The 15280-nt window shown below is 33.0% G+C and overlaps 1 protein-coding gene across 3 annotated transcripts in view; it reads right to left on the bottom strand.

The window, feature by feature from the left end:
* Positions 1-15280, bottom strand: part of LOC145287782 (monocarboxylate transporter 10-like) — a 200581-nt gene that overhangs the window by 76728 nt on the left and 108573 nt on the right. For all 3 annotated transcript variants that reach the window (XM_080135607.1, XM_080135608.1, XM_080135609.1), the window contains exons 3-4: positions 9133-9499; positions 921-1027 (exon numbers count right to left, since the gene is read on the bottom strand). In XM_080135607.1, coding sequence (XP_079991733.1) covers positions 921-1027; positions 9133-9499 — 474 coding nt within the window. The remainder of the gene's footprint in view (positions 1-920; positions 1028-9132; positions 9500-15280) is intronic.

Genomic DNA, 15280 nt, shown 5'->3' with positions numbered 1-15280 from the left:
TTTTCAGATTATTTCTTTTTCGGACTAGAAAAAGAAAACCGTTTTCCTCCCCAAAAACGTCCATGCTTTACTATAGTCCCCCCCTAAAAAAAAAAAAAAAAAAAAAATGGTTTTGTGTTTTTTACTGTAATATCTAGTCTGAAATTTAGTCATCAGTCTACGTTAAATTTACTAGTAAATATATGCAATTTGCTAGTATATATGACAAACTAATACACCGCCACTCAGGAGTGAAGGTAATGCCTCAGTTATATAAAACTACACCTCTTTTCCTAAATTCACCTTTGAAAGATAGTACATTAATCTGAATTAGTATAATAAACTGAATTGAACATTAAAACATTGACATAAATTTACTTTTTTTTTTTTTATTCTATTTTTTGGATATTTTTTTTGACAGACTTTTAATCATCTAATTGTGTTAGAACAAAAGGGGAAAAGAGAAAAGAGCACAAAAAGAAAAAAAGGAGAAAAAATTGGGAAAAAAAATTGGAAAAAAAAAAAAAAAATTGGAAAAAAAAAGGAAAAAAAAATCGGGAGGGGGAAAAAAAACTCAGAAAAAATTCGGAAAAACAAAAAAAAAAATTTGGAAAAAAAAGATTCAGAAAAATAATATTTGGAAAAAAACAAGAACAAATTCGGAAAAAACAACAAATTCGGAAAAAAGGAGAAAAAAATGGAGAAAGAAAATCTCACTTTTATCCAATGTTAAAAACTTGAAAATTTCTAAATTCTCATACATTTTTAATACAAAAGAAATGTAATTCAGTGATTCATAAAATAATGAACTGTTCTAAATCTTTTATTCTAGGAAGAATTTTGAAATAAGGAAAACTGGGTCGAACAAACAAACAACAATGAACCAAAATGCAGCTAACCGAAAAGGTAACTTCATTAGTAATCAAGAGAAAATGCCTTACCTGTGTAACTTTCGGTATAAAAAACATTAGTAAAGAGCCAATAATTGGAGGCGTCCCTGCAACATGGAAGGCAATATTGTACGTCTTCATATAATCATACATCAGACCTGAAAAGAGACACAAAAATTGAAAAAAAAATTATTAGATCAAAGAAATAGAAATTTTGAAAAAGTTCTGTATGTACAGAATTAACTCCGTTTTTATTATTGAAATCCTTTCGAGATGAGCAGTTTATACATTTTATTTGCAGACTATTATCCTCATTTAGTTGTTTCAGCCAACTATTCCTTTGACCTTCATCAGGTGGTTAATTGTGATGGGATAGGAATGCCGAGTCTTAATTGTATCCTAAGTAATTACTGCCTTCCATAGTTGTTGTCTCACCACGTTTTTGGCCAATTAAGCCTCTGGCCAGCTTCGGGTAAGATTGAAACCATTAACCCCGCTATCTTCAGACAATGCTCACCTGGAACCGTAGAGATTCAACGTCTATTCACTGCGCCATGGGCCCCAAAGAGTGATCAAGGTTGGATTTTTGGTCTCATGTATGCAAGTTGTTTTTTTTGTTCTTTCTGCTCTTCCATCATCGGGTCCATACTGAATGTTATATTATTTTTATTATTGGAATCTATTTTATTTATTTACAGACTATTATCCTCATCTACTAGTTGTTTCACAACATTTCAGCCAACTATTCCTCTGGCCTTCATCAGGTGGCCAAAAACATTGCAAGACGACAACTATGGAAGGCAGTAATTTCTGAAGATACAGTTAAGAGAATCATCATTCCTATCCCATCGCAGTTTACCACCTGATGAAGGCCAGAGGAATAGTTGGCTGAAACGTAGTGAAACAGCAACTAAACAGATGAGGATTATTATCCTCATCTGTTTAGTTGTTGTTTCACTAAACAAATAACTGTTTAGTTGTTGTTTCACTAAACAAATAACTGTTTAGTTGTTGTTTCACTAAACAAATAACTGTTTGGTTGTTGTTTCACTAAACAAATAACTTTAGTTGTTGTTTCACTAAACAAATAACTGTTTAGTTGTTGTTTCACTAAAAAAATAAATAAATGTAGAAAATGTGTTGTTCGATTATTTCATGCAAGCATTCAATTTTAGCACGATGTTCTGTGCAGATAATTCTCAGGAAAGAATTAATGACAATGAAACTGCTGATATTGAGAACTTAAGACCTGTAGATCAGCAGAGTTGTTTGTTTTATTCATTGACATTTTTAATATAAAGTAAAGATTTACTTAAACAAAAATGGAGAGAATGTATATTTTTGGTTGGGAGCATTTTTTTTATTGAGGGTTCTTTATTATAAGAAAACATTTTAATAAACGAACGCACAGATCATGCTTTTTTTCAAATGAGAATTTTGGATGCTTACCTTTGTCTTTGGGGAGTTAATAAATCCTAGATCTAGGCAATTTTTATGCAGCAAATATTAAATATTTACTTTAATTTACAAAATTAACTTTTTACCACCAGAATTTTTCTTTGCTAATAAATTTTTTTAATCATCAAATCCACACATGATGGAAGTTAGCGTGCAACTGACACAAAAATAAACACACCCCTCATTCACTCGTTGAACCATGCATAGACCTGTACTTTGAAGATCTGTTGGGTTATTAAGCAGTAAGAGTTAGAAATGTTTTTTCTTTTTGAGGAGTACAATTTGACAGCAATGGCTTAATAAACAGATGAAAGATTTAACAAATATGCAAATTTATTTTTCTTTTTCACAAAAATATTCTGTTTACTTAGCTAAAAGGTATTTTCTGAGTATCTTACATACCAGAGAAATTCTTCTAATTGAGATCTACAACCAATCATTGATTTATAAAATGGTTATGACGCTTCCAATAGCTTTTTATTGTCTGCATAGTAAAAATATTTTTGTCGCTAAAGTTAATGTTTTTAAAAATATTTAAATATAAAATTAGATAATCTAAATATTTGTGTCAAACTAGAGTGATTCTTTCTTTGGAGACCAAAACTTTTTGTATTTTGTAAAAATTTAAATTTGCATTATTCTATAAATTTAAATTAAATATAAATTGCCTAATTGTAGAGAATGAATTCCGTAAAAGAAATAATTTAACAAGGTAGACACGATGTCTGCATGTTTTTTCAAATGAAAATTTTGGATGCTTACCTTTGTCTTTTGTGAGTTAAGGAGAAATGCTAGATCAAGGCAATTTTTTATGCAGCAAATATTGTAAAAAATACATTAAATACAATAAATATTGTAAAAAATACATTAAATACAATAAATATTGTAAAAAATACATTAAATACAATAAATATTGTAAAAAATACATTAAAAACAATAAATATTGTAAAAAATACATTAAATACAATAAATATTGTAAAAATACATTAAATACAATAAATATTGTAAAAATACATTAAATACAATAAATATTGTAAAAATACATTAAAAACAATAAATATTGTAAAAATACATTAAAAACAATAAATATTGTAAAAAATACATTAAATACAATAAATATTGGAAAAATACATCAAATACAATAAATATTGTAAAAATACATTAAATACAATAAATATTGGAAAAATACAGTAAATACAATAAATATTGTAAAAAAAAACATTAAATACAATAAATATTGGAAAAAAAAAAAAAAAAAAACGCAGCCTACATTAAAAAATGAAATTGAATAATCATAGAGAATGAACTGATTTTAAAACAAATTACTCGATAAACGCCATTTCTGCGTTCGTTTATTGAAGTTTTGTTAAAAAAAGGAAAAAAGTAAAGCTCTATACCCCGGAAAAAAAAATTCACCCTACATATATCCCTCCACTATCCTTCAAATCTTTCCTTAATAGTTAAAATCAATGAATGAAACAAACAACTCGGGTTGTGCATGTTTGTTTATAAATAACACGGTGTTGATTGAAATATGTCCTGTTTGAGTCGGGGTCTTTATTCTATACTTCATCCATTTTTACTGCCAAGTTTTTCAGTCTGTTTACATGCAATTAAGAGAAGAAATTATTTATGAAATTAAATCCATCATAAGCAAGATATTCCAGCAGTCCTATGCTACACTTTAACAATTTTTTTTTCAACTAAGACTTCCGGGCAACACAGAGTAGGGACAGCTAGTTCATGAAGAGATATAGTAGACATTCAAATAACTTCAGCTGTAGTGCATGTGCATGTCTAAGTATGTGTGCTATTAACGGCATTGTTTTATAACTTTCCTCTTTTGACCTTTCTGCTTCGACCCATAATTTAGCATAAACAAAGGTTATTTTAATGAACTGTCATGGTGCGTTAGAAGCATTGTTGAAATATGAATTATTTAGAAAGTCATATCTATGCATATATTGAAAACTAGCATGCCACCCGGCATTGCCCAGTCGTAAAATACACATAAATATTATATTTTAATTAATGCAGATTTTTTTATTTAACAAATAGTTATTATGAACAGAAATACTGTAGGTATTAAACGAAACATTAAATTACTTTAAAAAAAAAACAAAAAAAAAAAAAAAAACAACAGACGTATGCGAGCGAGTATTGTTTTTCTAAACATTTCACTTCAAGTAAAAATAAATGCTCAAGCTGAGATCGAAATCAAAACCTAAACATAGGGAGTTGAGTAGGATAACCATTAGGTTAGCTTGACACGATCTTTAGGTTAAGCTTAAAGTCTTAAGAAATTAAAATTCAAGGAATTTTGCTTAATTGGTTGTTTGTCAAAGAAAAATGAGAAAATTTTACTTTATACTGTTTTTTTTTTCTTTTCTTTATAAACAATGATCTTTCAGAGATTATTAATAAAAAAAAAAAAACTAACGTCTATGTTGATGTCACTTCCGGAGTTGCTTCTTAGCCATCTCCCATGAATCAGTTGAAATATGCAGCTAATCTAGAAGTTGACCTGAGTACAGTTATGGATTGGGGTAAGAAATGGCTTGTTTGGCTTTATGTAATACCAGCATGGATACTCAGCGTTACCAGGGTCGACATGAAGATTGATTTGGCTACACCTGCTATACTAAGAATATTGATCAGTTTTTCATTATATGTCAACTCCATCGTTACCCCAACAAAAATTTCAAATAAACAGACAGGAATACAAATATATATATATATATATATATATATATATATATTGTTACATGCAAAGAAAAGAAATAAAAATCCGTGGTCGGCATTTTTTTTTTTTAAAGATTTTATCACCGTTACTTTCTTGTCTTGACACCACTCATCCATCTCGCCTGGTGTACACTTTTCTTCTTCCTCTGGCCGCATACCGCCCTATTCGCGTCCTTGACTTTACATGTCCATTTTCTTCAATGTCCTCTTCGTCTCTCCCGACCACATGGTGCATGTTCCTTTTTCTTGCGTACTCTTCCTAATTTGCATACATTCGTTGTTCAACTATTGCTGCTAATCTCTTCGCAAGCCAGCCACTCTTCGCTGCTGCTGATATTCTCCCACCCACTCATATGTACTAAGTTACAGTTAATCCTGTTAAGACTCAACTCCTGTCTTTCGATCATGGATAGCTTCTACTCTAAGAAATCGACTAAAACTTCTTGGTTTTTCTTTCTCATCAAATCTCTATTGGTTTGGTTATTTTGTTTTACGGCATATCAATCCTTTTTTGGTTATTTAATGCTGAATCCAGTTATTCATGTTGCATCCAGTTATTTTGTTCAAGCTCTTTGTATCTTCAATCATTAGTTTATAGTGTTTGGTTTGGTTGTTTTATGATTGACTAGCAAGGCCACCCGGCGGTTGCTCGGGACCATATAAGAAAAATTTTGAACATACCTGTTATTCTTAGGATAAAGGAATTTTTGATGTCTACGTATCATTTGCCATCTTGAACAAAAGAATATTTCACCTATCCTAGGACGAGTATTATATGTATGAGATAATTGTATGTTCCTAGAACAGGAAATTTACAGCACATATATGGAAAAAAATTTCCTTGCCTAGGGCGGGTAATGTACACTACATATTTGAAATAATTTATGTAATTTTCTGTTGTGCAAAATTTTCTGTATGTCACAGGTAAGCGTTTTTGTTTTTACACCAGAGTGCTATAGTGAAGAACCTTATTTCTCATTTAAAAGTCATACTTACCTGAATATAATGATTTTTGGTTTTAATAATTTTTATACATGTCACAGGTAGGATTTTCTTTGTTTTTTCATGAGTACTATACTGCACAAGTACCTTATTTCTTGGGTAAGATAATGTACAAATACGTCATTTTTAAGATATAGATGAAACTAATAATTTTACATAATTTTCTGTTGTGCTAACTTTTCCGTGTGTCACAGGTGAGAGTTTGTTTGTTTTTACTTAGAGTGCTATAGTAAAGAAGCACCGTATTTCTTATATAAATGTCATACTACTCGAATATATTACATGATTTTCGGTTTTGATTACTTTTATGTACGTCGCAAGTAAAATTTCCTTTGTTTTTCACATGGGTACTATACTGCACAAGTACCTTATTTTTTGTGTAAGATACTGTACGAGTACCTTTTTCTAATTTATAAATGAAAGAACTCAATACTTTTATGAAATGTTCTATTGTGTTAAATGTGTTGTATATCAGGGGATAAGATGGTTTTTTTTTTTATCTGGGTGCTATAGTGAAGAAGCACATTTTTTAGATGTAAGTTATACTACTCGAATATTTAACAGGATTTACAGTTAATATCTTATGTACGTCACAGGTAAGATATGCTTTGTTTTTTCATGTGAGTACTATACTGCACAAGTACCTTATTTCTTGGGTAGGATACTGTGCAAGTATCTTTTCTAATATAAAGATGAAACTACTCGATTTTACATAAGTTTTTCATATGAGTACTATACTGTACAAGTACCTTATTACTTGGATAGCATTCCTTGTACACATAAATACCTTAACAAAGTAAGTGAACATTGTATGTGATTTTGGGAAAATGACATCTATAGACATATACAAACATAAACATTACATATAATTGATAATGATCAGTCAATTAGTTTTGGAGTTGATCCGAGACACAAAGATATAATCATATACACATAATTAAAATTAATAATGATCGGTTAATTAGTTTTGGAGTGAATCCAATAATAGAAATACATAATCATATACACATCCTTAAAATTAATAATGATCTGTTCATTAGTTTAGGAGTGAATTCAATACATACAAATATACAGACATATATACATAAATAAAATTAATAATGATCGGTTAATTAGTTTAGGAGTGAATCCAATGCACAGAAATATATAATCATATACACATCATTAAAATTAATAATGATCAGTTAATTTAGGCGCGAATCAAATACACACAAATATACAGACATATACACATAATTAAAATTTATAATGATCGATTAAATATTTTAGGAATGAATTCAATACAAAATTCCATTACTTGATCTATTTACGTGATTATTGGAATGTAACAAATAAGCCGATATATAATATATCCTATATATTTGGAATATGACATTTTCGTTATACAGCAAAAACATTTTTCTGTATTTTTTTTTTATAAAAGTGTTCTTTTATAATTATTACATAACATTTAAGAGTCCAGAATATCAGAATGTGACAAAAAATAAAATAAAATAAATAAATAAAATAACTAAAGAAATGGTGGAACTCAAACCCGCAATATTGGTGTTAGTAATCGATGACGCTACACGTTGCAAAGAAACAACTGCGTTAATAAGCTGGTAAATTTAATAAATAAATAAATAAACCTCTGTTAAAGATCGTGTGCATGCGCAAGCGACGTCATTGTCGCTATTCTCGTTAAGTTGTCATTTCTTTCGAGTTTGAACCCCTTTTTGAATCCCTTAGCAATTGTTTTAATCAAATTTAATAAAATTCTGCACCCTATATACAATCTTTTGAGCTGCTGCACGCCGTCAAACGACCATCCATCTAGGAGGAGATACAATTTAAAAATGGAGACAGACACAGTGAGATTTATATATTAGATTTTATAGTTTTTGTTTCCTGCCCTGCAAAACATGAATGAGTTCTGCAATAGAAGAGGGGAAAAAGGGTTACAGTATTAATATTTGGTACATTTTATAGTTAGGAAACTAGTCAGGAAGTGGAGGAGATAGAAAGAGGAAATGGGGAGAAGGAAAAGAAGAAATAGGTGGTTTTTTGTTTTTGCAGAACATAATTAAGTTTTACAAAAGGAAGTAGAAAAACAAAGCATCAATGTGAGGTGCATTTTGTCTTAGGAATCCAATATCTTCAGATAGCCTGATCTGGTAGCACCAGAAATCTCTATTGGAGTTCATATATTGAATCCATTGCTCTAAACACTTTCTCTACGTTTACACTACAAGTCTACTACCAGACCACGTATGAAATATTATTGTCATATTTGGTATGTAAAATCTGCCCCATTTGAGGATCCTTGATAAGGTACGGAAACCTGTCTGTAATTTGATTGGACACCACCTTTTCGTGTCTGAAATCTCTCACAGATATGTTGCTAGTCTCAGTTTTTTTTTTTTTTTTTTTTTTTTTTTTAAATACTACAGGATGACCAAAAAAAAAAAAGAAAGAAAGCTAAATGGAGGCCATGTAGAACATATGCTGTAGAACGGAGAAAAAAAGGGCAAATACCCTAGGTTTTGATGTGATGTTTTGAATATAATAAACTAGTTATGACCAAAGTTTCATTTCATTCGGACAAAACACTAAGAAACTGGGCCTAATTAGACTTTGGGGCCCGTTTTTTTAGGTCACCCTGTGTTATGGCATGCATTCTTCAGGACTATTAGGTTGGTGCAAAAATAATGTTAATATATATATATATATATATATATATCAAAAAATGACATTTTTGCACCAACCTACTATCCAATCTATTCCCTGCTTCCTTTGTTTCAGTTCGTTTGGTTTGTTGGTCTAGTGGTCTTCATTAAATCACTGTTCTTATATCTCATTGTAATGCAGATTCCTATTCCAATAGCTCCTTTCCAAGCACTGCAAACTTATGGAACTTACTGCTGACCGTTTTCCTCCTACGTACAGCCTTACTCTTTTCAAGACTAAGGTCCATAGGCATCTTCTGTCTTTGCAATAATCTTTTATTCTTATCAGCTCCTTATATTAAGTGGCTTCACACTTTGTCTGGAGAGATTTCCATATAAAAAAAATGACTACTTACCAGCCATTGGTGGTCCGCACATAAGGGGAAGAGAGAAGGTTCCAAGGAGGAAGCCAATGGCTTGTGAAGCAGCTGCTGGGCCGACAATATCAAAGGCAATTGGCCCGAGAAGACAGATGAAAATTCCATCACAAACTCCCATTAATAGAATTATGCCTATAAGAGCACCAAAGGTTTTGGCAAAGGGTATACACATAGTGGTGGCACCAAATACCAGGAATGCTAGCTGTTGTAGATGTACCCTGCTAACGCCACGTACATCAGCAAGTTTACCAAATATAAGACGACCAAGGCCAGAGGTGATATTTAAAAATAACAGCAGAAGTGGTCCATTTTTTTCAGGAAAGACATCTTCAGTATATTTCATCTGAAAAGAAAAAAAAAATACATATATACATTTATATAAAATAAAAATAAAAGAAAATTCTCGAAAAAAAAATTAGTTTATGTAATATATAAAGTTATCTTGTCGGATATTTCAGGTTATACTTAATCACAATGCATCTGTCAGATCAATATTTGATTTTGCCTACTGAATTACGGAAATTTTAATTGGGTACTAATGCAGAGAGTGATCCACGCTATTTTTTAAATCGTATTTCCACGTTTAATTAAAGTTTTATATGTTTTTTATTCAAATTGTAAGATTAAAATACAGATTAGGTACAAAACACCCTCCTCTCCCATGTTAGAAATGGCTTTTTAGATAACATTATTTCAGCACGGATTACTCTCTGCATGTGTACCGTTGTCGTTCACATAATGAAAAAGTAATTCCAATCTATTTAATCGATTACATACTATATTCAGTCATATTTTTAGTAAGAGAAAGTTATTGATAAACATCACTATTAAGGCAGACATCTTCCCAAAGTAAGAGAGTTAACTAGATTACACCGATTAATTTACTTTGGTTTTTATCAAACTTATTTAGCCGCCTTACTTTTTTCAGTTAAAATTTCTACAGTAATTAGTCTCCTTTTTCAAATTCTTTTCGATTACAAATTCTTTTTAAGTTGAAATGGTTTACATCATTGTCAATTTTATAGTCAACAATAATTATTTTATTCAAACTATAAACTTCTATCCTTACATCATCAACGCTCTGATCCCCGTCTGGCATCAATTGAAATGGATGGTTCTCGTCTTGGAGAGGCTCCATGTTTTGACAAGCTTCTGGGTTTGACCTTTACTCCTGATCTAAAATGGGACATGTACATCAAATCTGTTGCCAGCACGCTGGGAAAATGGTGGGATCCTTCTACCGCTCCAGAAGATATCTTACTACTGATGCAATTCTCTATCTCTATAAAAGCCAAGTACGTCCAAGGATGGAGTACTGCTGCCACATCTGGGCAGGAGCTGCTAAAAACAGCCTATCCTGCCTTGACAGAGTACAAAATAGACTTCGTGGTTTAGTGGGGGATGGCCTATTCTCTTCCCTGCAACCTCTCTCCTACAGAAGAGACGTTGCAAGCCTGTCTTTGTTTTATCGCTATTTCCATGGCAGGTGCTCGTCTGAGCTCCAATCCCTCGTCCCCCCCCCTCGCCAATCTTTCACGAGAAACACCCGTCTGGCTGAAACTACTGTCAATAATTTTCCACACTTTATCTGTGCCTAAATCCAAACGTAGATTCCATGAGCAAAGCTTCTTTCTTAGAACTGCACGCCAATGGAACTCTGCCGCTTGCCTGTTTCCCACCTGACTACAACTTGGACGTCTTCAAGTCCAACATAAACAAACTCCTGACAAACCGCCCCCTTAAGTAAGACACTATCAAAACCTCCAATACTAATGGTTACTACAGTACTATCTCATTGATTACTGTACACACAATAACCCTTATCCCTGAGTGGCCTTTGGGCCTTGATAAGTGGTGACCCCCATGTAAAAAAAAATTAAAAAATAAACAGAACTACATATTTCCAGCCAAGGCCAGGTTAGGTAATCTCTGTACAACGAGTGATGGGACAGTTGCAATATTTTTCAGATTCCAATAAAATTCCTGATACAAATTTTGGTCCTAAAATGGCCGATACAAGTGGAATTTCATTTGGGGGGGGGGGGGGGAGTAGTGGAGAGTTCTCATTCATTTTTAAATATAATTTAAGTATGCGAGAAACGTACCTACATAATAGAAAAATCAACAATTCAAACAATATAACCTCTACTTATACAGGGTGATAAAAAAAAAAAAAAGTAAAAAATGCCATTCATTGAAAAAAAAATTTGCAACTCTTTTTGCAATAAACCTCCGTCGGTCAGAAACATCCTCTACCTAGTTGTCTCAGTTATCTTGTGTGGTGGAGCAGAACTGCTTGTGGCTAAAGAGATCAATGAGAGAGAAGCAGACAGTCATGAAGATGCATAGTCCCCGGGCTGTTAGCAATGATGTTCTGTTTTGTCTGCACACTTCTATCTAGCAACGTTTACCAGCTTCTCTTCCTCCCCTGCTGTCAGACGTTGGTGCAAGGTTCCTTTCCATCTGGAGCGGTTATCTGCAATGTTCTCCCAAAACCCAATGTTGATGTCCATCGCCTTGATGACTCGCCTCAAATCTTTGGATCAGAGTGGAGGGTGCGGCCAGTGGACCTTTACCCAGATACCAGCTCTCCATACAGGATGTCCTTTGGAATGCGTCATCCTCCATGCAATGAACATGGCCCAACCAGCGTAGTCTGCATTGTTGGAAGGTGAACATACTGAGAAGGCTTATGCAGGATAAAACCTCTGTATTAGACACCTTATGCTGCAAAGATATGCCAATGATGCAGCGGAAACTACACATGTGAAAGGTGTTCTATTGCCACTCTTGTTGGGCATAAGAACCATTCTTAGTCGCGTGTATGACTAAAAATACTGCAAATTGGGAAAAGTAGCTCATATAACTCTCAAGGCCTTACAACTAGTTATAGGTGTGTATTTGACTCATGTATGTAAAAACCTATTGGGTGACAATCTGGAATATTGTTGGTTGGATGGTTGTTTTTGTTTAAGGCATATCAACCCTTTTCAGGTTATTTAATGCCAAATTCAGTGATTTTGAAGAACAATTTTTTTAATAGAATATTTCACTCGATTTCTATTTAACCCATAGTTGGGACCCTAACAGGTACTACCACTCCGGGTCAGAGTGGACCTGGGAGTAATGGCAATTAAAGGATGGCTCCACACTCCCCAAAGCTCACAAGCTGGGGCCTCACCATGGGATATAGTTTAAGGTCATATCCAGGATCAAAATATTTTGTACATTATGTTATGGGTCAGAGGTCAAATAACGTGTGTGACCTCGCACGGAATTAGATTTTTCATGAAGACTTAACTTACAAAATCTGAATTCTTAAAAGTTAGAATATTTATACTTTTATCAGACGTGCATTATAGTTTTGTGAATAGGAAATGAGCCATGAATAGCATAAATCTTTTTCCAGCTATTTTTTTTTATTCATGTATTGCTTTATGCATTGATGTATGTCACATTTTCAAAGAAAGGCTCAAATGATTTTTTATTCTAGAAAATGTCTAAAAATTAGGCTTAAGTTCAAGGAATCTTTAAGAAAAGAAAAAAAAACTGAAATTTGAACAGTGGATCTTGTTTAATTGGTATCCAATGACTATGGATAGTAATTCAATGCAAATCTATATAAATATAACGGTAGATGTGCGCTTGTGTTAAAATATTTAACTGATAAACTCTTAAACTACTGGTCACATAATACTAAAATTAACAGGAAATAATAGTCATAAACCAAGGATGGTTTATAACAAGTAAAATCTTTGATTTACGTGAAAAAAAAAAAAAAAAAAAAAAAATATCGGAATTTGCGCAAATTCATTCATACCTTCAAGTAATCTGATTAAAAAATGTTCTTTATCTGTCGATAGTTCAAACAGTAGGAAATGTGTCTGGAGTGCTTAATGTTTCTTTTACAGCTATTTTTTTTTTATGCATTACTTTATGCATTGATGTATGGTCACGTGTGTGCCATTTGGTTCACTTTTCAAAGAATGGCACATAAGTAGTTGAGGACTCGCTGCTGTGCCAACATAGCCATCTTCAAATACAATGTCCACAGATGTCTTATACCATGGCCACAAGTAATCAGACTTATGTAACGGAGCCACTGATGCTGGAAGCAGCAGCAGCCACATATTGATATGCCAATGACCGAGCTGGCTGTGCAAAGTGGCGTGGCCGCAGAGGTAAAAGGACACACATGGACAGATGTAGTGTTTGGCAAAGCAAGTGTTCGGAGAAGTGAGGCAAGATGTGATGAAAGAAGCATGTGTTCGAGACATGTGGGTGACATCACAGCCAAGATAAAGTCACACGTGATTGGAGAAGGAGAAATGAATTGTTGAAATAGTTAGAAAAAATGCATTGCTGGAAATATGAGAGAGAAAAGGCTTTCGTTTATAAAAAAAAAAAAAAAAGAAGCCTGTCGAGTTTTCTTTTCTTCTGTATCCTTGCGGCAGAGTCTACAACACGTTAAGTCCATTAAAATATTATGACACTGTTACAAAAAAGATGTACAACGTTATATTTAGTGTATTCCATGTGCTCCCTCTCGATAATAATTGCTGACCTGAATGTCGTTTCTGTGATCTTTTTCATCTTCTCTTCTGGCCATGTTATCTCGCACATTGGCGACGACTGAAGGTGAGCACTTATTCACAGATATAGAAATAAGATAATTCAAATCATGCAGAAAACACAAACTCCAACAAATTCCATAGATATGGGTTGACTTTGGATGAGTGTGTGACACTATCGTGAGAAAAAGTCCTAACGTCCACATCTTAGTCTGTAGAGGTTATGTTTGTCAGTCGGTTAATCAATTCATATTCTCATTTGCTCTGAACCACAACCTGCCTTCAACTGTCCCAAGCTGGAAACAGTCCTCCACTGTTGCAAGCTCGCTCCCGCCCAAAAACCCGCCCGCAAGCTCGCTCCTACCCAAAAACTCACTAAATACGTAGACATGTATTTCTGATCTTTTGTCTCCAGCATATCTAGATTAACAATCTTATTTCCGATTACCTTTGTGAACCACTTCCTCCATTGTCTTTCTAGTAACCTTATTTATTATGCCTTTGTTTTGATGATAAACTTATTTCCTCTTTTTGTTATATGAAGGCGTTCCAAAAGTAATGCCTCCTATTTTTTTTTATTCCATCAATATTGATCAAAAGGAATTGCTAATCACATTTTTATGATGACTAAAAGTTTCATCTGTTGAAGATATTAACGGTGTGAGACTAGAAAAAAAAAAAAAAAACCCTGTCATGGACATGCACAGAAGCAGAGATGCGTCATTGAATTTCATCATGCAGGAAAAAAAAAAAAAATCAAGTCGATCAACATTCACCAGTGCCTGTTGAACGTTTACAAAACTGATGCAGTTGATGTCAGTACAGTTAGATGAGTTTGTGGATTTCAGAGTGGCGGCAGATATGCGAGTGACAATGCACACTCCAGCCGCCCATTGCACAGCCAGTACCGAATTGCTGGTAAAAATACTTTGAGAATGGTGCTGACTATGTAAATAAAATTAATTCTTGAACACAAAAGGTTGCTCTTCAAGTCTTTTTTTTTTTTAATTCAATAAAATGGAATACATTATTTTTGGAATGACTCCATTTTTTTTTTTTTTTTTTTACTTCCTAACAGTTTGGCAGGGAGGTGGGAGGGTTCGATAGTACCACAATTATTCTCAATTCTCTCATGAGATTCTTCACCTTTTAAATAGCTTTCACTTTATCTCATTATCCTCGAGTAGCATTAGGTCTTGATAAGTGGTAATCCAATTTGTAATTTATAAAAACAGTATAAAAGTTTAAGTGAACGCAATCAATCTACATTGATTTTTCAACTTGCTGATTCCATAGTCCATGAGAATATCCATTAGATCATTTGTGCCCACATTGATACTTTTAAAATGCACCTAAGCATTATTTTTACTTAACAATGGCATTGTAAGATATTTGATCAGTTCAAAGTACGACACATTTGCCTAGTTTTTTTTTTTTGTTTTTTTAAACACACACACACACACACACACACACACACACCATCCACATACAGTGCTGTTTTGCTGTGTCACAGCTCATCAATGCAGCTAGACTAGCTGCTACCTCAAGCCAGG

The sequence above is a fragment of the Euprymna scolopes genome, chromosome 11, assembly GCF_053919585.1.
Source record: "Euprymna scolopes isolate OS-2025 chromosome 11, ASM5391958v1, whole genome shotgun sequence".
In the NCBI taxonomy this organism is placed as follows: Eukaryota; Metazoa; Mollusca; class Cephalopoda; order Sepiida; family Sepiolidae; genus Euprymna; species Euprymna scolopes.
Note: the sequence above shows the minus strand (reverse complement) of the source record. Positions and strands in the feature narration are given on the sequence as shown.